This window comes from Geotrypetes seraphini, chromosome 3, assembly GCF_902459505.1.
Source record: "Geotrypetes seraphini chromosome 3, aGeoSer1.1, whole genome shotgun sequence".
Taxonomy (NCBI): Eukaryota; Metazoa; Chordata; class Amphibia; order Gymnophiona; family Dermophiidae; genus Geotrypetes; species Geotrypetes seraphini.
In genome coordinates, this window is record NC_047086.1 from 352,336,440 (window position 1) to 352,359,201 (window position 22,762).

Sequence of the window (22,762 nt, forward strand, 5' to 3'; positions counted from 1 at the left end):
GCTGAGATTGGATGGAGAAAACACTGTGAAATTGGCTGGGTATTGGAAGTATAAAAGGAGACTCAGGGCTTAGTTGCAATTGGGGGTGGATAGGGAAAGAAAAGTAGGGGCTGGAAATAGTGATGACTAAGGATCCGAGCAAAAATTAGGAGGTTATCAATGATTAGGTGATTTGGTGAGGTACTGTACATGTGAGATTGAATGTAGAAAAATTGGGAAGGGAGATATTTTGAAGGACCTGGAGGGGTTGGGAGGCAGTTAAAGGGCAGATGGTTATGAAGAGGGTGAGAAGGAAAGCAAGAGTACAGGTATTTGAAGATGGTGAGAGAAGGTGGAAATAAATAAGATCAAAGGGGGAATGTAATCATGGATAGGGATAAGACTAGAGAAGGGGACTAGACATAGAGAGGAGATAAGTAACCAGGAAGAAGCTTGGGCTTGAGCTGATGAGGAGATGAGAGGGAGGGGGTAGGATGAGTATAAAGGGTGGAAATGCAGTCCAGGAAATTTGTGAAAGTCTGGGTGAATAGGAAGCTGGGAAATGAATGAAACAGGTGGAAGATGAGAGGATTAGGGAAGTAAGAATAGGACATGGAAAGCTGATAACTAGTAAAAAGGAGTCTAATTGTAGAGGAGCATGTGAAGAAACAGAAAAAGGAAATGGGATCCTAGAAAAAAGAGGGAAAAATTGGAAAAATTAAAATTGGACAAGGTTTGGAAACAAATTATGTTTAGTTTTTAGAGAATGAAATATGTCAGCTTTGACACATATTTCTATATGTTTTGTTGAGTACATGAGAAAATGCACTTTTGTTTCTTTTTCAGTGTTCCATTGTTCACTCAGGGCTCCTTTTACTAAGGTGCGCTAGTGTTTTTAGCACGCGCTAGCTGAAAAATTACCGCCTGCTTAAAAGGAGGCGGTAGCAGCTATCGCGTGCGGCATTTTAGCGTGCGCTGTTCCACGTGTTAAGACCTTAACACAGCTTTGTTAAAGGAGCCCTCAGTGTCTGTTTTTTTGGGATTTTTGGATTGATTTGATGTCCATATATTTCTTTCTAATTTGCAGTAATATTATTTACTAACAGATTTAGCACATGCTAATGATTAGCATGAGCCATAGGAATAAAATGTGCTTAGCATTTAGCACATGTTAATCATTAATTACATTACATTACATTACAAAGCCGCCGCGCCCCCGGAGAGCGGCCTTCTTCAGCCGGGCACCAGCAGGAGAGGAGCGTGTGAGCCCCGCTCCGCCCCCCTCCCGAACCCGACGCCTCAAAGCCGCCGCGCCAACGGCGTGCAGCCGTTCGGCGTGCCGTCGAAGGCGCACGTCTAAGGCGCGTGCGCCTTAGCACGCGCTTTTGCAAAGCGACTGCGAACGACTCCTGTACCGGCGAGCCCGATCCCCTCACCCGGATCCCAGCAACACCCAGCCTACTAACAACTGGGCTGCCATCTCCTCTCTCTTCTTTTCTCGTTGCTCTCTCTCGCTCTTACGGGTGGCTGCGGTGATCTGAAAAATTCAAGCAAACCTGTTGGGCATCGCGCCGGAGAGAACGACGGGAACCAGCAGGTACCGCCAAAGCCACAGAGGAGACCCCCGGCCCGAGTCGTGAGGAGCGTGAAAGCACTGCTCCGCCCCTCTCCCGACGCAGCTCGGTGGACCACATACCGCCAAGAATCGACCCTGCTCAGCCGGACACCCCTCCCGAACCAGCAGGAACCCAACCGCGAAGCACCTGCGGGAGACACCCGCACAGGCAGCCTCCGATACCAGCCCACTGACCACAGAGCCTGCCCAGACCACAGAGACAACCACAGATCGCCACTACAGTCACAGCCCCAGCACTCTGACAAAGACACAACCGTCTCAACCCTAAAAGGAACTCCTTCCCACGAGACAGATCCAACAGCACCGACTCCGGGTCTCGTGGATATAACCCTGATACCCCCAATCCGGATAAGTTTTACTGTTACATAAAACTCTAGGGTATAACCCTGCCGGACCTATACAGATCATAGCACCACTGTATTGAAACCACTTTGTTTATCCTTGTTACATTGCTTAACCTTCAGGACATCTTACAGGAATCTACTAAACCGCCCTTTGACCCACTAATTCTAGAAACCCCAACTTCCGTTTTTCCCCCCTTGCACTAATCCTGACCTCAATCGCAGGAAACTCCCCAACGTCTCCAACCACAGCTGGGACGAGCCCCTCACAATGGCCAAGCCAAATACACAACAATGCGTAGCTCTACTTATACTCCTCCTGCTCTCTTCCAGGCTCTGCAACGCAGACAACTCCAATGCATCCCCCATTCCCATCCACATCACGCTGCACCGATCGGTAAAACCCAGAACCACTACATACACTCTCCACACCACACAAGACCACCCGCACGCCCACTTGCCCAACAACCCCCCTCACCACTACAAACCGACCAAGCCCCACCCAAAAAAACTAAGAACCCTAAAAAAACTGGCGTACTCCCACTACTCCCCACCCAATCACACCAACCACCAGTCCCTGCAGGGCTTTTACCTGAATATCAGATCTATGAGGAATAAATCCACACTAATCAAAGACTGGCTAACTGAAAACAACCCCGACTTTGTCCTTCTCACAGAAACCTGGTTGCTTTCAGACAAAGACATCATTATTAAAGATTGTCTACCACCAAGATTCAAGATACTCTCCCTAGCCAGAACATGGGGAAGAGGAGGAGGACTAGCAATAATCTTCCGAGACCATCTCAATGCTTCCGTTCTTAACAACCTCTTCACCTAATTCCGAAATTCTAACCATCGCCCTAGCATCAACATCTCTGCCCTCCTCACTAACCATCACTCTATTTTACATACCCCCCAAAAAATGGACCACGACCAAAGACGACTTCGCTGAATCACTTCTTACCAATTCTCTAACAAGCCCATACAACCTACTGTGTGGGGACATCAACATACACCTCGAGCAAACTGACCAACCTGAAACCGCGGACTTCTGGTCACTGCTCTCACAACTAGGCTTTGACAAACACCCCCCGATCAAAACCCACCAAAGAGGACATCAGTTAGACCTGGTAACTCTATCCTCCAAGGAACAGACCAATCCCACTTTTTATTGGAAACAAGGCAACTGGTCAGACTCCCTTTGGTCCGATCACCGCCTATGTAGCTTCACCATTGGATGCCAACTTAAACCTCCTAAAAGCGAAAAAACAAGAACCGTCAAAACCCACAATACCAGAGGAAAGATTGACCCAATGGAATTCTGGTCCCACTTCGAAATCAACACCAATCCAATAGAAGATACGGAACAAATCATGACCTCCTGGATACAAGATAGTACCAATATACTAAACGAGATTGCCCCCAAAAAAACCCGCAGAATAAGAACCCCCAACCAAAAGGGCTGGTTCGATTCTGAACTGCTGCAATGCAAGAAGGACCTCAGAAAAGCCGAAAGGTCATGGCAAAAATCCGGAACGCTAGAACACAGACTGGCATGGAGACAAAAATTAAAACAGTACAAAACCCTCACTAGTGAAAAAAGAAAAAAATTCTACTCCCACAAAATCGGTAATCCTAAAACCAATAGCAATAACCTCTTCAGATTGGTCAACGATCTTTACAACATAGAAACCTACACAAACCTACACGAAGAAGCCACCTTAACCGCCAACACCCTTGCTGACTTCTTCAATACCAAGATCCAAAAAATAAGAACAACTCTACCAGCCAGCCCCAACCCCCTCGAGCTCTTCCCCATCCTCACAGACATGAATCCACCAAACCCAGACCCGGGAGCCAAAGTCGACCTTAGTTGGAAACAATTCGCAGTAACCGATTGGCAAACCTTCAATACTTACTACAACAAGTATACTCACTCCTACTGCCATCTGGACACATGCCCACCAAAAATCATGAGAACGGCCCCCCCCCATTTTAAAGCAAAAATGATGACATGGGTTAATTACCTATTATCCAAAGGTAACTTCCCGTCGGAGCAGGGTCAAATAATGATCACCCCAATTTTAAAAAATGAGAAAGAACCACCAAACTCCCCATCTAATTATAGGCCGATCGCCAGCATCCCCCTATTTACCAAAATAGCGGAAGGATTGGTAAAAGCGGAACTTTCCGCATACCTTGAAAAATTCAACATTCTAAGTGACAACCAATCAGGATTTCGGGCGGACCACAGCACTGAAACCATCATAGCCTCCCTTCTCGACCACCTCCTCACACTCTTCAGTCAGGGCTCAAGTGCCCTGATCATACAACTCGACCTGAGCAGTGCTTTTGACCTGGTCGACCACACCATTCTCCTGGAATGCCTAGCGCACATAGGCATCTCAGACCAGGTCCTCAATTGGTTTCAGGGGTTCCTACAAAATAGATCATACAAGGTACTCAAGAATAACTCTTTCTCATACTGCTGGGACAACACCTGCGGGGTCCCACAGGGCTCCCCCCTATCCCCCATCCTATTCAACATATACCTAGCCTCACTAGGTAAACTCTTACACAACCTAAATCTCAAATTCTTCATTTACGCAGACGATATCACAATAACCATCCCATTAACCAACTTTTCACAAGAACTACTCGACCACATCTCAAACACTCTCAACCAGATAGAACTCTGGATGCTTTCATTCAGACTGAAATTAAACCCAGACAAAACAAAATTTTTCCTAGCCTCCCCCAAAGATAAAATTAAGGAAACCACAATTCAACTAAAAGGAAAGACCTTCCCCCTTGATTCGACCATAAAAATTCTGGGAGTCACGCTGGACAAAAACTTATCTCTAGATAACCATACCGACCTCATAATTAGGAAAAGCTTCTCGGTACTTTGGAAACTTCGCACCATAAAAAAACACTTCTATGACAATGCATTCCGCCTACTTGTACAATCCTCCATCCTCAGCATCCTCGACTACTGCAATATCATCTACCTTAACGCCACTAAGAAAACTACCAGGAGACTAAAAATAGTCCAAAATACCGCGGTGCGCCTCATCTTTGGCCTAAAGAAATGGGAACATGTCACCCCTTTCTATCACCAACTACACTGGCTACCATTTGAATCTAGAATTCTTTTCAAATTTGCATGCTTCTGCTACAAATCGGTTAACGGCTCCTCCCCAAGTTACATAAACACACACTTTAACCTTTACTGCAGCAACAGGACATCACGGAGAACTCAATTGTTCGCCTTCCCTTCGCCTAAACACTGTCCTCTCAAAAGATTCCTTGATAGAACTTTTGCCTTCCAAGCAGCCAAGTCGAACCCATGGCTAGCACAGATGATACTCGAGGCCCCCACTTACCTATCATTCAGAAAACTACTAAAAACGTACCTTTTCAGCAAACACGACCCTTAATAATCCATTCACCTCACATGACACTTACCCCACCCCTGCCCCCTTCCTCCTTCACCAGTCCCTCCCTCCCCCACTCTCTACCTCCCCTACCTAGCTCGATCAAACCTGCAATTTCTGTAATATTGTTGTAAACCTGCACTCTTTGCAGACAGTTAAGAATCGCTGTAATTTCACGGCTGACTGCGGCAAATCACTGTAATTTATCGTAATTCAGCCTGCAATTTGCTGTTAAAAATACTTCTAATTATGCTGTAAATCTGCTTCTAATTTTGTAAACCTACTTCTAATTTTGTTGTAAATCTGCTATTCAATGCAGATCATTTGCTAATTGATGTAAACCGCCTAGAACTCACTGGGTATGGCGGTATATAAGAATAAAGAATAATAATTTCTATTCCGCCATTCCCTTGCGGTTCAAGGCGGATTACAAAAGGTTAATTTAAAAAGAACAGAGTTACAATGATTAGCTAGAGAGGTAGATTGTAGGTCTTATAGACATTTTGCGGGTTGTTGAGGGTTAGGTGGTTTGTAAGAGAGTTAATAGGTGGTCATAGTGGAGATTCTTTTGTTGTTATTAGTGTAGTAATGGGTAGATCAAATGTCAGTTTTAGAGTTACTAAGAGGTCGTGGTGTTATTGCTGCTTCAGGAATTTCTTGAAAAGTGTGGTTTTTATTTCTTTTCTGAACGTCCTATAGTCTGGGGTGGTCATCAGAAGGTTGGAGATCTGGTTGTCCAGCCTTGCGGCTTGAGTGGCTAGGAGGCCGTCGTGTAGTTTTGTTCTTTTTACTTCCTTGATTGGGGGGGGGTATGAATGGGGAGTGCGTTTTTCTGTTAGCGCACCTTAGTAAATGGAGCACTAGGTTTTGATCAGTGTTCTCCATATGTAACCTGTTTTATTAATACATGGATCCTATGTAGGAGTCTGTAGCAGTTCAGTGTTTCCTCTTTTTCTAACTGAGGTGTATTGGTGTTCTAGAATATTTGCAGGGCCAACTTTTCAAAATAGGGTTGGTACAGTTAAGTTCTTGCTGTTGGTGCTGGTTTGATAAGCTTCTGAGAATAAGCATTTGCTGCATTTCTGTGCTTTCACACCTTGGTGTTTCAAAAAGCTGCTACTGTCACTAATCTATTTGTTATATAGAGCTACATAGTGGAAATATGGACTCCTGAGGAAGGCTATATTCGCTGAAACACAGATCACGTTGAGTCCTATTGTTTACCATTGTACATTGTGACCTGTTTTTTATTCTGGAGAATTTTTATTATTGTTTTTGGTTTGTCAATTAAAATATATATTTTAATTTTTTATTTTTACCTGTATCATACCATATTGTTCCCACTTTTTGTTGTGTATGTTTTTTCCAGTGGTTACTTTTAACCCCCTTTTTTTGCTGTCATTTTTTTTTAAGCTGTGTGATGTTTGGACTTTCGCTGCATTTCTGTGCTTTCACATCTTGGTGTTTCAAAAAGCTGCTACCTTCACAAATCCATTTGTTATATAGAGCTATGTAGTGCAAATATGGATTTCTGAGAAAAGCTGTATTTGCTGAAACATGGACTGTGTTGAGTCCTATTGTTCATCACTCTTCATTGTGATCTGTTTTTTATCCTAGAAAATTTTTATTAATGTTTTTGTTTTTGTCAATTCAAATTTTTATATTGTTTTTACCTGTGTCATTCTTATACTGTATTGTTCCCACTTTTTGTTGTGGCTGCCTTTGGTGTGACACCAGAATTTGAATAGAATCGTTTTGGTATGTTAAGTTGTAAAGTGAGCTGTCCTATTTCTGCTCTGCTCTTGTTGTTGGTGGAATTTTTATTGGTTGGTCTAGTAATTTTGTACATAAATGAATAATTACATTTTCCTATAAAGTATGTTATAATGTCATTAAGTTTAAATTAAATTGTAATAGTAGCTTTGTGGGTGGCTAAAATAGAATCAGAGTTGGCCAATCCGAACAAGTTGTGCATTTCCACCTCAGGAACTGAGTAATGTGCTATGCGGCTTGCTCCCTTCTTATTAGCTACAGCTGGAGCTAGTGGACCTGCTGAGCTCATTGCAACAGTAAAGTGAGCTTAGAAGGGATGGTGCAGAGTTTGCATGTGCCCAGACAGATAGGGATGCACAATATTGCAGCTGCAATGGAATCTGAGAAAATGCTTATATGATGACTAGTCTTATAACCCGTTACATTAACGGGTGCTAGATTATATGTGTGTGTGTGTCTGTCTTTATTTCTTTCTCTCTCTCTCTCCTTAGCGGCTTTCTCTATTTCTTTTTTTTATGTCTTTCTTTTTCCTCGGCTGTCCACCACCACCCCTTGGCTGCTTCCCCTGTCCATTCTCCCTTCCTTTTACCTCCCCTGTGTCCACCACCACCCCTTCACTGCTCCCCTTATCCAGCAGCAGCCCTTCTCTCTTTGTTTTACCTCCCCCCCTGTCCAACAGCACCTTTCTTCTGCTTCCCCTGTCCCGCAGTAGGCCTCCCTTCCTTTTTCTTCACCCCCCTGTCCATCAGCACCTCTTCCACTGTCCAGCAGCACCTCTTTCCTGCTCCCCCCTGTCCAGCAGTAGGCCTCCCTTCCTTTTTCTGCCCCCTCCCCATGCCCTGTCTCTCTCCTGCTCCTTCCATCCTCCTTGAATTCCCCTGTCCAGCAACACCCCTTCCCTGCTCTCCTCTGTCCAGCAGTAACAGCATCCATAATTCAGCAGTTCACAATCAGCACGTTTGCCACCCACTGACCTTCACATCAAAGTTGCATTCGTATTGTCGAATGAGAGCAATTAAGGAGTCATTGCCTGATGCTGCCGGGGGACCTCAACTAAGAAACCCTGTAAAGGGCAGCAGCAAAGTCAGCACAATAGTAGCCCTTCCCCTATAGAGCAAGCAGCCGCCGACAGCCACCACACGTGCGCGTGCCTGAAGCCGAGCCGCGAGTGTGGGGCCCACGATCGCCGCCTTCGTCGGAATCCTTCTCCGAAGCAGGTGCGTCTCGTGATAGGACCCACTGCAGCAGTGCGAGGTGGAGAGCAGGGAGGCTTGTATGGCACGCATGCGCACTCCTACCAGCCACAGCCCGACAGATCAGATCTCAGGGAACATGCTGGTAAGAGTGCGCATGCGTGCTTAGCATTTTATTAGTATAGATGGAGGAGCTTCTAGGACAGGGGTAGGAAACTCCGGTCCTCAAGAGCCGTATTCCAGTCGGGTTTTCTGGATTTCCCCAATGAATATGCATTGAAAGCAGTGCATGTAAATAGATCTCATGCATATTCATTGGGGAAATCCTGAAAACTCGACTGGAATATGGCTCTCGAGGACCGGAGTTCCCTACCCCTGTTCTAGGATCTAAATCTATAACAAAGTACAAGTTCAAACACTTGGTAAGCAATGGTATTTAAACTACACTACCTTCTGCACTGGGCCATTCTTGATGTGTGAGCCCTGACATCTGTGGGGTTCAAACCACAACTTGCCCTGAAAGTAGGGGTTCAAAAGTTGTTTTGGGATAGTACATCTTCTTGAGCTGGCCCTGCATCTGATTTTCTCAAAACTACATATCTTTTTTTTTTTTTTTTTTTAATGCCTAATTGAATTTTTCTTCACTGCTAGAGTGAACTCTGCTTTACCCTCTCTCAAATAGTTGTCTCTCATTATTCTTGCTCTGCAGTAGTGCTGCCCAATTCAGGGAAAACTTTTTCGTTTTGATTTTCCCGCTCAAACGAGCATTTTTTTCAAACATCCTGGCAGGTTTATTTTGTAGACTTTCCACCCAGCTCCATCCCCTTTGCCCTCTTCAACCCCATGTTGGCGCTGTGGTGTAAGCAAAATATCGTATATGCTCAAATATAAATCAACCCGAATATAAACCAAGGTAACCTTTTTTTCCCCCAAAAAAAGGAGGAAAAAAGGTTGAGTTGAATATAAGCCTGGGTGTTAATATTCAAGTGCAATGCCTTGCCTTGCCCTGCCCTGCCAGGCTCTGCACCCTGTTCTCCTTCTCTGCTGCTCTGCATACATCCCCCTCACTTCCTCCCTCCCCTGCCCTGCCAGTCTCTCTACCCAGCCCCCTTCCCTCTCTACCAGGTTCTGTCCCCTGTCCCCATCCCTCCTGATGCCTTGCAGGCCTCCACTGGGCCTGCCATGAGACCTGGTCTAGCGGTGGCTGGGATAGGAGGTATTGCTCCCGCCTCCTGTCCCAGCCAATTCTAAGAATTTATACCTCCTTATCGCCTCCCCCGTGTAACTTTAGTATCCCTGGTGGTCCAGCGGTGAACTGCGGCAGGAGTGACCTTCCTTCTCTCTTGCCCGTGCAGAGCTGCTAGCTAATTGACTGCTGCAAGTTCACAGCAGCCAATCAGCTAGCAGCTCTGCATGAGCAGGAGAAAACTTCCTTTGCTCCTGCCTATGCAGAGCCACTAGCTGGTTGGCTGCCTCAAGTACTCACAGTCCCGTGAGAACTAGCAGCAGCCAATCAGCTAGTGGCTATGCGTGGGCAGGAGCGAAGGAAGATCGCTTCTGCCATGGTTCATCGCTGGACCACCAGGGATACTAAAGGTAAGCGGGGAAGGCAGGAGGGAGGTATAAATTCTTGGAATCAGCTGGGACAGGGACGGGACCATGTGTCCAGATTGTACAGGCATAAAATCTGGTAACCCTATTGGGCAACAAAGAAAAGAAGAAAATGAAAAACACCATTAGACTATTTGATTTTATATTCTTAATGTTTTACATTGTTTACTATAAGGGATAAAAGGTGTCTTGGAGTCTAAAAATTGCTACCTGCCCTTAGTCCAGGCATAGGAGGCATAAATGCTGTCTCAGGGCTCAGAGCTGAGGGGAGCACAAGACACTATATTGTGCTGCTTTAACTTTAGACTGAGATTGCAGGGAAGAAAAGAAGGTAAAGGGGGATGGTACTTGATATACTGCTTTTTCGATGTGGTTTATACTATCAAAGTGGTTTACAAGGGGCAATGAGTATTAAGTGACTTGCCCAGAGACACAAGGAGCTGCAATGGGAATCAAACTCACAGCTTAAGGGGGCTGAGGCAGCTGCTCTAACTACTAGGCCACAAAGCAAAACCAAATGAAATCAACTATTAGACAAAACAAAAAGATCTAAAACTGAAAAAGCAAACCATTCACTCCAAATCAGAGGGAACAAAACCCCCTAAAAGTCCATTAATTAGGCAGGAAAAATATCTTGGCAGTCCCTGTTCATAAAGCCACTGAGTAGGAATGTTAGCCATAAAAGTTTTGTCCTTTTACTGTCAAAAATGTTTGTCTATCAGGGTTGTACTGTTCATGAATAGGGAAAACATGGCTCATTTCTTTTATTGAAGAGTATATAACTTTATAATGTGTATATATAAATTGTCTTATCTTGGTCTGTTTGTGTTTTCCCTAATAGAACAAATTTTTTTTGTGTCTTAAAGAAATATTCTCTATAATTGGGGATATTCTGTTGAGCATTCTGTATGTTAAAGTTGTACTTATTTATGTTCCTAAAGTGAGAAGACTATTATTATGTGAAGAACTAGAGCGCTCATCATGTGGCAGTGTTCTCTTTCATGGCTACCTGCCTTCTCCAGGTACTCAATTTTCTTTTATTAAATACTTTTCCTAGTTCCAGCCTCAAACTTATTTATGTAAGTCTGCCCATAGGAAAATCCCTTATCCCTAACATGCTCTCTGTGGGGTTCCTGTCATTTTATGGTGAACTGTCAGCTGAAAATGCAGTTTATGGTATGTATTTGTTAATGTGCATTTGGTTAATTAGCATGCCTTAAAGAAAAATAGTGTGTGCAAAATTAATTTATGTGCATTAACTTAAAAATTAACCTACATTAAAAAGTTTGAATGCATACTTAAGACCAAAGAAAACCCCTTCTATTAATAAAACTTTGAGAGGAACCAAAAAAATATGGAAATCATGAAAGTAATATGGAAATGACTTGAAAATGTTCTCTGTATATCTCCATAGTTAATAAATAAATAAAAATATACACGGTCATAGTTTTGAACATGACTTTGCCTTTTTTGCAACTAATAGCCCTAGGAACAGGAAAGGTAGTATATTGTATCTCTATTGGGGTCTCTAAGTCAATGGTGTTCCTAGAATATGTGACACCCGGGGATGATTTTTTTTAATACCCCCCCATATAAAAAGGGATCAGAGGAGCACTCCCTAGGAGCTGCACCTGGGGTGGACTGCCCACCCCTTCCCCAGTATGCCACTTCCTGAGGAAAGGGATTTTTGATGAGTAACTTGGGCCTGATACAGTCCCTGGAATACTTGGGGGTACTGTTTGACACAAAGCAAAACTGTGTTCCTGCCGGAAGCACGAAAAATAACTTTAGGCAGCAGGTTTTGGAGATGTGGGTCATGTTGGCTCCAACGGCATGGCATTATCTTCAGCTACTGGGGTCTATATAGGTGACAGTAAAGGTGGTGCTCTGAACAAGAGCACATTTGCATCCTCTCCAACACAGCTTGAACTGGTGGTTGAAACCACAGTCCCTGTTGCAGAGTGTACTTCTGTGCATTCCCACTACGATCGGTGCCCGTTGCAGGGCCGATGGTTGCCCTCCCAGAGGAGTTGGTCCATAAATTGCTTAAAGTTTAGAGTAATACGCTTAGCCCTTCGAGTGGTGACGGGTCTTAAGCGCGTGAGACAGATGCGCGCCGACAAACGAGCGCCGACAGTTCAGCACAGGACTTCATCGTGCCAAAGAAAAATCTTCTTTTAAAGGGCTCCGACGGGGGGGTGGGGGGGAACCCCCCACTCTACTTAATAGGGATCGTGCTGGTGTTGGGAGGGGGTGTAACCCCCCCCACATTATACTGAAAACTTAACTTTTTCCCTAAAAAATAGAGAAAAAGTCCCCCCCCCGACGCCAGCGCGATCACTATTAAGTAAAGTGTGTGTGGGGGGTTCCCCCCCACACCCTCCGTCAGAGCCCTTTAAAAGAAGGTTTTTCTTTGGCGCGATGAAGTCCTGCGCTGAATTGTCGGCGCTCGTTTGTCTTGCCCGCTTAAGACTATGAACCCTTTGAGCACTGGAGAGTGTCCTGAAAGACAAGGCAGTCTGAGTTTTCTCACACAACACCAGAGCAGTAGCCTATGTCAATCAATGGGAGGCATCAGGAGTGTGCCATTGAGATTGGAAGCTCAGCTGCTGTTTCGATGGTTGTAGACTAAACTGTTAGCTCTCTCAGCGGCCTACGTGTCAGGTATGGACAATGTACAAATGGACTTTCTGAGTTAACAGACACTGGATCCTGGCGAATGGTCAATATCTCAAGAGGCCTTTGACAACATAGTAAAGCATTGGGGATGCCCCACGTTCGATCATATGAAATCAGCCAGCAACAGGAAGGTGAAGATTCTAGCCTGGAAGCAAAGGTCTGTACACTCTGGTTCAGCCGTGACCTCAAACAGAGCTCCTTTATGAGTTCCTTCCTTGGCTAATGATAGGAAGAGTCATTTGATGAATAAGGTCCCACCTGGGTCAGGTGATCCTGGTTATCCTGGACTGGACAAGGCAGCTGTGGTACGCAGATCTGATGCATCTTCAGTGGGGCAAGGGTCTCAAACTCCCTTGTCATCTGGGCCTCTTCTCTCAAGGCCCAGTGGCCTTAAAGGAACCAGACCGCTATGGGCTCTTGAGTGTGCAGAATTAGCGCTCAAAAGCTGTTCCAACATGGTTATAGCTAATCTGCTAAGAGCGAAGAAACAGTCTACTGTAACAGCTTATGTGAAAGCCTGGAAGTGTTTCTAGACCTGGTCCCAATTCCACTGGTTTTAGGTTTTCTTCAGGAAGGTCTCGAAAAAGGCCTTGCAGTTCACTTGCACAAAGTGCTGATTGTGGGTCTCTCCTGCTTTAGGGAACATTCAGATTAAAAAAAAAACATTGGCTTCACATCCAGACGTACCCAGATTTTTAAAGGGAGCCTTACACCTTTCTCGCCGCTATGCCAGCCTTTTCCAACATTGAACCCTTAATTTTGTCCCACGAGCACTCATTAGAGTGCCTTACGAGCCCCTGGAAGAGGCGTCTCTGATGGACTTGATGATCAAAACCATGCTTTTAGTGGCAGTGGCCCATTTCTGTCCATAATAATTTTATAAATTTGTCCTCATGTTCAATTTGTAAATGCCATCAAGAGGAATAGGGTCAGACAAATAACCTTCCAAAAAAACACCAGAGTTAGATCAAAGTTAAATATTTATTCAAAAACATAATACATGAAAGACTTGGTGATTGGTTTGATGTAGGGTTGATCTTCCTCTTTTCTGGTCATTTTGTAAATGCCAACATTAATGAGAAAATTCTTTTTTTTTTTTTTTTTTTAATTTCTTTACTCATTTTTACATATTACAACAAGTGTATAAGAAAAATCATTCAAACTTATAAATATACACTTGATTAACTTCCATATATCATTAAAAATATAACTTTTCAGCCAATACCTATATTCTATAATATTTTGAATATTATGAACTATTCCTAGTATCTAAACAATTGATATCAAGTTAGAAAACCCTCCCAACCCCTCCCTCCCCTTACAAAAGTTCCATTCCCAATACATCAAAAACAGTTAAATACTCTTATATATTATAGGATTTAATATGTATTACCCACCCACACCCCTCCATGTCAAATATCTTACTTTGGGAAAACATTGTTACTCATTACAAAAATCTGTTAATGGTCCCCAAATCTTCTGAAATTTACCAAAATATCCTCTTTGTGTTGCTATTGTGCACTCCATTTTATATATATGACACACAGAATTCCACCAGAAACTGTAATTTAATCTGCTATGATTTTTCCAATTGAATGTAATCTGTTGAATGGCAACTCCAGTCAATATAAATAAAAGTTTGTTATTATTTGACGAAATCTGACTCTTCGCTCTCATTGACATGCCAAATAAAATAGTATCATATGTCAAGGATACCGGATTCTCTAACATCCTATTGATTTGAGGTCAAATTGATTTCCAAAATACTAATATAAATGGACAATAGAATTAAAGGTGATTTAATGTCCCAGCCTCAAGATGACAGTGCCAACATCTATTAGACTTGGAGCTATCTAGTTTTTGTAAACGAACAGGGGTCCAAAAAGCTCTATGCAAAAGAAAGAACCAAGTTTGTCTCATAACTGCAGACACTGTACATCTCATTCTCCAAGACCAAATTCGTGGCCATTGAGACGCATTAATTTGATGCTTAATCTCAATGCTCCAAATGTCCCGAAGACCAGTTTTTGGTTTTTTATTCACAAATCCAGATATTAATTTATACCACTGTGCGGCCTGGTGCCCCATGAAATCTACCTGAAAGCATAAGAATTCCAAACTATATTGATTATTAAGAGTTTTCCATTCAGGGAACCCCGCCTGAATGGCCTGCTTCAATTGTAACCATCTAAAACTTTGTGATTTGTTGAGACCAAATTTATGTTGCAATTGTGAAAACTCAAGCAGCTTACCATTAGATATTACATCTTCCAATGTACGTATTCCTGCCAGCATCCAATGCTTCCAGATAATTTTAAAACCGCCAATTTTGATCTTGGAGTTAAGCCAAATCGTTTGATTTGTTGATTTATTTATTGGAATAGGAGTTAGACTATTTACATATCGTAGAGTTTTCCATGTATCAACAAATATTCTATGTTCTTTCTATAGCCTAGGCATTTTGATACTAAGTACATGACCAAGTCGCAAAGGAAACATGAGTCACCATTCTAACCAAAACCAGTCTGGGATATTATCAATGGGCTCTGGGAGGACCCAATACATACCTTGACGCAAAATATAGGCCTGATGATACCTATAGAAATGGGAAAATTCTAAAACAGGTGCCCTACCACTGCCTAAATTAATTTTAAAAATGCCATTAAAAATGGCAAAAAATGACAAGGTTGATGTGCCTACCGGTGCCTAAATAAGATGTCAGAATCGCGCCTACATAGGTGCTTAGGGCGCCGAACACAAAAGTAGGCATGGCTAACGCCAGAAGTGCCTACTTAGGCACGATTCATGCCTATTATTGGCTGATGCCATAAGATCCTAATGTGGTAACCCTGGCCTACATTTCAGCCACCTGTCTTTGCCGGGGGATCCTGAAACTAGTCTGTAGCTTGCCATCAGCTGATCATGGCAGGGGAATTCCCAATTAGCTTGCTGAAACCGTGATTTCGGGGATTCCTGCCGGCTCAGCTGATTGGAGTTAATTCCCCTGTCATGATCAACTCAACCAGCTGCAACGGGCAGAAGCCCCTCCAATTGGTAGTAGGGATGCCCACTCTCTCCTGCCTGAAGACACCCCCAACACCCTCCCCCCAACACCCCCTACACCTGATATCAGCAGGAGAAATGACCACTCCCTCCTGCCTGAACAACACTCCCACACAACCTATACCTTTACAGAAAGACCGGCAAGAGGGATGCCTATTCCTTCCTGCTGGTCTCTTCAAAATGGTGAGCCTTCCCCTTTGTGTTGCATCCTGGAATGCACTGGAGAGGGGCCTAAGGCCCTGATTAGCCCAGGTGCCTAGGCCCCTCCTAGGGGAGGGGAGTTTAGGCATCTAGGCCAATCAGGGCCTTAGGCACCTTCCTGGTGCACCTTTGGATGTACTGGGAGGGGCCTAAGGCCCTGATTGGCCCAGGCGCCTAAGACCCCTCGGCTAATCCTGGCCTTAGGCCCCTCCTTGGTTGCTCCCAGGATGCACTGGGAAGGAGAAGGACCACCATTTTGCTGGCAGGAGGGAATAGGCATCCTTCTTGCTGGTCTTCCTGTAAAGGTTTGGGGGTGTGGGGAGGTTGTTTAGGCAGGAGGGGCATTCCTCCTGCCGATTTCGGGTGTGGGGGAGTTTTGAGGGGGGCTTCAGGCAGGAGGAAGTGGGTATCCCTCCTGTCTATTGGGGGGGGGAGGGTCTCTTGCCTGCTGCAGCCACCTGAGCTGATCATGGAAGGGGAATTTCCCCCAATCAGCTGAGCCAGCAGGAATCCCCGAAGCCACGGTTTAAGGGAGTCCTGCTGGCTCAGCTGATCGTGGAAAATTCCCCTGCTACAATCAGATGATGGCAAACTGTGGTCTAGTTTTAGGATCCCCCGGCAAAGATAGGCAGCTGAAATGTAGACCAGGGTTTTCCGGTCTACATTTCATCCGCCTATCCCAGCCGCCTATCTTTGCATGAATCGGACACAATTCTCTAACTGGTGCTGTCACATGAGTGACATGTGATCGGTAACTGCTTTTAAGGCGGCTGCTGACATGGGCGCCGGTTAGAGAATCCAGGGTTAAGGGCCTTATTTACTATGCTTCCCCCCCATCCCTAGACAAAATAGATGAAAAGCCATAAGAATGACTTTAATTTAGTTTCAGGAAAGATGTGTATTTCTCTGTCCATAATTTTCTCAGTTTTAAAATTACTGTAACAGTGGATAATTCTGGTTACTGTTATCATTATCATAGTGGTACATATTTTGTGCTGTTATGAAACAGAGAGTTTTAAGAGAGAAAAGTAAATTTGATTGTAAATAATCCAAACAAAATCAAGTAAAAGTTTGAGGAAAATTATCTCTCTACTCCTTTGTTTTAGGTATTCCAAGTCTTAAAATAAGCTGTACATCTGCACCTACCACAGAAGTTAGAACTGGGCAGAATGGTACTGAAACTGGGGCTCAAGTAAGTGGTGCTCAGCCCACACTAGTTGCTGCTGCTGGAGAAAGTATGGTCAAACTAGGTGAGCATGTACTGCATTCATACTTTTGGAAAACAACTTCTTATTTATTAAGACCTACAGAATAGAAACCAAATATTTTTCACATATATACTGTCTCACACCTACTACTACTACTTTTCATATCTATAGCGCTGCCAAATGTGTTGTAAATTAAACATGTACGAGACCTGCATTTGGATATATAAATTCTTTAACATACTGCCATTTTTGTTATCTTTTTAACCAAATGGAAGCTGGAAAGAATTATACAAATTGGGTTGAGAATGTCTGTCTGTCTGTCTGTCTGTCTGTCAGGCAGGCTGACTGAGGGGAAATCTGAAATGTTAATGTAATGGGTTGAAAATTTGGCATGTGGGAAGAATTGATGCAAAGACATAGTACAGAAATGGGCCAGATCAGATTTGAACCTGTCCCAGTGCATTTCTATGGGAAGCAGGAGTTACAGATTTTATAATAAAGATAATTACATACTGAAAGATGTGGGCTATGCTCAGACAAGAGCTTTCAGGGCTGCTACAGACATAGTCCACACAGGTTTCAAAGACTACCATGCCTGCCTCAGGCTAGCCTAGGAATGCAGTGAAGTATCGATTGAGAACACAGTCACATAAACCTCGACATCGAGCATCAGCTTCGACAAAGACCCACTCGACGCATGCATTATCCTTGCTGGAGGAATTATCTCCTGTTTCACCTCGATACACCTCGATGCAGAAGTCAACTCTCGCCTCTATGCAAAGTCTGCACTCTCCTCAATGCACACTTACAGGTACTCCATGACGAGAATACTTTGAGAAGTCTCTCTGGTATGTTTATACACTCAAGTGAGGACTTACCAGATTTCGCAGCAGAAGAGTCCTACGGTATACCTTCTGATCCTTCCCCTCCTCCCCCACCCTGCACAGCTCAACCTGAAACATTAGACAGATGAGGCAGGAATTACTCATCAAGATGGAGACAGAGGAGAAACCTTTTTCTGAACTATTTGAAGAACTCCTTGACTTTGAAACTCCATCAAATGAATGCATTAAAGTATCTTTACACAAAGTAATAAAAGATGCTTTATTTGAGAACTCAGAGACTCCCTTATCAATACAAGTCACTCCTAGAAAGATAGACACTAAGGGGCTCATTTTCAAAAAATATAGACATCCAAAGAAGCAGCATAAACTGGCACTTGGTTGTCTTACTAGTCAAAAACGTCCAAGTGGGCATTTTAAAAACTGACTTTCCAGACGTGTTTCTGGTTGTTTTATCTCCAGTGCATTTAAATCTTAAGAGAGTGTTAGAGGTGTGTTTTGGGTGGGCTTAGGACTTGGATGTTCTGCAGGAATGATCAAACTTTTTTAACAAAACGTCCAGGGCATCATTTAGACGTTTGAAGCTAGACATGTTTTAAAATGAATAAGGGTAAAAAAAAGTGCCCAAACGGACTAGATGACCACTGGAGAGATTAAGGCATGACCCCCCCTTCTCCCCCAGTGGTCACTGACCCCCCTCCCACCAAGCAGAGATGTGATAAAAACCCAGTACATTCTAGCCTGTATTACAGGTTTAGATAGTCACAAAGACAACTGAGCACAGCAAGCAAAGCAGAGGGGCACTCTAAAGGGTACTTCAGTGAACATCACATAACAAGCCCCAGGTACACATGTATGGTGAGCCGTCCAAAACCTACTGTACCTACATAAAAATGATACCTACAGGCATAAGTGCTGTTGTTGTGATGTACAGGTGGTTACAGTAGTTTTGGGTGGGTTTTGGAGGCCTCACCATACCATGACTTGGTACCTAATATGTGACATTCACTGTAGTACCTCTTAGAGTGCCCCTCTGCTCCGCTTGCTGTCTGTGACCAGTTTGCTAAAAATGCTGGCTGTTTGGATGTCCAAAAGCTTTGTTTTTGTGCATTTTTCATTTGGATGTTTTTGTGTTCAAAAATGGCCAAAAAAGATAGATGTACTAAGGACCAAAATGTCTAGATAAGTAATTTTCAAAACACAGTTTTGAAAATTAACATTTTCTCTAATGGATTTCTGGATGCGTTTCCCAAAATGTCCAAACTCAGACTTAGACTTCCTATCGAAAATTCTCATCCACGTATAGGATACAAACATCCAGGAATTGATAAACCTCAACTTCAGTACCATTCAGTGGCTGTGGAATTTGCCCTCAAATGTTCATGCAGTTCATGTTCTTATGCTTCTGCTCCTTCTGGAAGAGCAGCCAGAACATTAGTTTTCTTTGACAAATGCATATTCCAGCCTTTAATGCTTCTCAAAGGATAATGGACTACCAATTTTACATGTCAATTTATCTTAAAACTTTGCTAAAACAATTATTTGACTTTAACCAATATCTTCCTCCAGATCTTCTCAAACAATTCCAATTGCTATCCAAGAACTTGTTTACTATTAGAAAGTTCATGGCTAGGGCGGCTTTTGATGTCTCTCCCAGAACATCTGCAATAGCTATTGCAGTATGTAGAATGGCCTGGCTTTGGGTCTCTGATTTGGAAACTTCAATCCAAGAGCAACTCTCCAATGTCTCTTGCAAGAGAGATGACCTGTTTTGAGAGAAAATTGAAGAAGCTGCAGCTAAAACCAAAACACATAATACTGTGACAACTCTTTCTAAAGTACAAACTTCTCAACCTTCCACATTGTCTCGGAGATAATGCCTGAAATTGGCAGAGAGGTATTTTACTACCACCCTAGAGGTCACTACAGTCAACCTTCTTCCTTATCTTCTCAGTCAACTAGAGATTCTGTTTTAGACAACAGAGATCATAGAAATCACTGTCTCAGTTTCAATCCAAGCAGCAGTTGTCTTTTTGACTTCCTTTTAGAGAGCATAGCCATCATTTCCCAAAATCTCCCTCCAAATCTTCCCATAGGCTGCAGACTATTTTACTTTCATTAACACTGGATTCTGATAACATCAGATCAGTGGATACATCAACTAGTAGCTCAGGGTTATGCCCTACACTTAGTAAGAAAACCTCCAAACCACCCATCAAGAGAGTCTCTTTTCATCTCCCTCCAGAAAATTCTCCTTCACCAAGAACTCTCCGCCCTTCTTCAGCTAAATGCAGTAGAACCAGTTTCTGTGCAGGAGAGGGGCTGGGGGTTCTACTCTAAATATTTCCTGATACTTAAAAGGACTGGAGGCCTTGAACTAATTCTAGACCTCCATGAATGCAACAAATAATGGAGTTTTGCATGGTCTTTCTGGCAGGGAAGCAAAATGTGTTGGTATATAAACTCAGCAGACTCCTTCAGCCCCAACTCGGGAACCCTACAAATTACAACTATATCCAATGCTACTCACACACACTCCTACATCCCAGCCTTCACTCATTAGCACTTTTTCACCGAGGACATAAATACCTACATACTTTCTGCTCTTGGTTGTTGAAGCATCCAGAAAACCATCCATTCAGTGGTGTTACCACTTCAAATGAACCAGATTCTCTGCCTGGTGTGGCCTCCATTCTCTTGAACCTGTCACATGTCCTCTCTCATCCATTCTGGGCTGCCATCTTCACCTCTTTTAATTCAGGCCTAAAGACTAACTCAGCTCGAGTTATCTCGGTGCCATCAGTATGTTTCACTCTCCATTGGATAAGAAGCCACTTTCTATTCATCCCTTGGTATCCAGGTTCATGAAAAAACTTTACAATACTAAACCACATATCAAGCCCCCAATCGTAGCTGGGATCTTAATGTGGTACTTTCTGCTCTAATGAAGTCTCCCTTTGAACCACTCACAACTTGCTCTCAAACATCTTACTTGAAAAGTGGTTTGTTTGTTTTTTTCTCATAGCCCTAAAGGCTGCATGCCGGGTAAGTGAACTTCAAACACTAGAATCAGATCCACCCGATACCAGATTCTACAATGAAAGAGTGGTCCTCCGGATGCATCCCAATTCCTTCCTAAGGTCGTCTCTGAGTTTCATCTCAATCAGTCCATAGTTCTGCCTGTTTTCTTCTTAAAATCATATTCCCATCCAGATGAAGCAGCTCTCCACACTTTAGATTGCAAATGTGCTCTAGTATACTACTTGGATTGGACTAAACTTCATAGAAATTCTTCCTAACTCTTTGTGGCTTTTGACCCTAAGGAACTTGGAGCTCCTATTACCAAGAGAACTATATCCACTTGGCTAGCAGAGTGTATGTCATTTGCATATACTCAGGCTCAGCTGACACTACAGGAGCATGTCATAGCCCATAATGTTCAGTCTAATGCTACCTTGGTAACTCATTTCCATTTTACCTCTGTTGAGGACATCTGTAAAGTAGCCTCTTGGTCCTCGATCTATATCTGCACTTCACACTACTGTTTAGAGTAAAACTCTGAAAGAGACAATTGGTTTAGGAGAGCAATTCTGCAAAATATGCTTACTTCCTGAGTTCCAACTTTCCCACGAACCCTTTTTAGGTTTCGCCAGGATTATTTTTATATTAAAATCATTTTATTATTGAATCAAGAAGAGAAAAATTTTTGCATAATAAATGCAAGGCAAACAGAGAGTCAACAAGGAGTATTTTATATACATATAACCCCTGCCCAAATCTATCCCCAACCCCCCAATTTCCCCCCACCAATAGGTCAACAAATACACACTAATAAATCACTGCAACATAATATGCATATTCCAAACATTATTCCTTTCCCTCCTACCCTTTCCCCATCAATATAAAGCTAGTGGGAGGAAAGAGGAATAAATTGTACAGATTGCAGCCCGAGGGCCTTGCCGTCCGAAGGCTCTGACTCTTGTGGTCCCTGTAGAACACCTACAAACTCACCCCAAAACTCAACTGAATAAAGCAGTGTCTGGTCGGAGAACAATCCATCATGCATAGAGCATCCTAAGATAAGGTATTTACAATCAAACCATGTCCTTTGGTGTCAGAGGCCAAATAAGCCCCCCAAACCTGGAAAAAGCGCTAACATCTTTTTGCATGTCCTTTCGCCTCTTGGATCTTCCAGGCAGCCAAAGTGTGGACTAACACCTTCCATCTCCCAAAAGCTGAGGAAGTCCAAGACTGCATATACATTTGCGAGCCAGAAGACATACCTTACAACACAATAGCAAGCATGTCAGGATCATTTTTATACATCTTTGTTACTTTTCCAGAGTCATGATCCTGGCAACTTTGGAGTCCTCGGAGATAGCAAAAATACTTACTTGTAGCAGGCATTCTCCAAGGACAGCAGGTATATATTCTCAGAACCCACTCATATCCTCTAGTTGGCTTCTTAGCTTTGTTACTGAACTGCAGATCTTGCGAGCCGATGTCAGGCGGCAAGGCACTGGCATGCACGCGATACAGGCACTGCTTTAAAATTTTAAGTAACAACTCTAGAGGAGCGCAGGGAGAGGGGAGACATGATTGAGACGTTTAAATACGTCACCGGATGTATAGAAGTGGAAGATGACATCTTCCTTCTTAGAGGCCCCTCAACCACAAGAGGGCACCCGCTCAAACTCAGGGGCGGAAAATTTCACGGCGACACCAGGAAGTATTTCTTCACGGAGCGAGTGATTGATCGGTGGAACGGGCTTCCAGTGCAGGTGATCGAGGCCAGCAGC

General features: G+C 43.5%; 1 protein-coding gene across 5 annotated transcripts in view; it reads left to right on the forward strand.

Annotated features, from left to right (window-relative positions):
* Positions 1-22,762, forward strand: part of KCTD3 (potassium channel tetramerization domain containing 3) — a 195,812-nt gene that overhangs the window by 69,175 nt on the left and 103,875 nt on the right. For all 5 annotated transcript variants that reach the window (XM_033937763.1, XM_033937766.1, XM_033937765.1 and 2 more), the window contains 2 exons: positions 10,912-10,992; positions 17,020-17,163. In XM_033937763.1, coding sequence (XP_033793654.1) covers positions 10,912-10,992; positions 17,020-17,163 — 225 coding nt within the window. The remainder of the gene's footprint in view (positions 1-10,911; positions 10,993-17,019; positions 17,164-22,762) is intronic.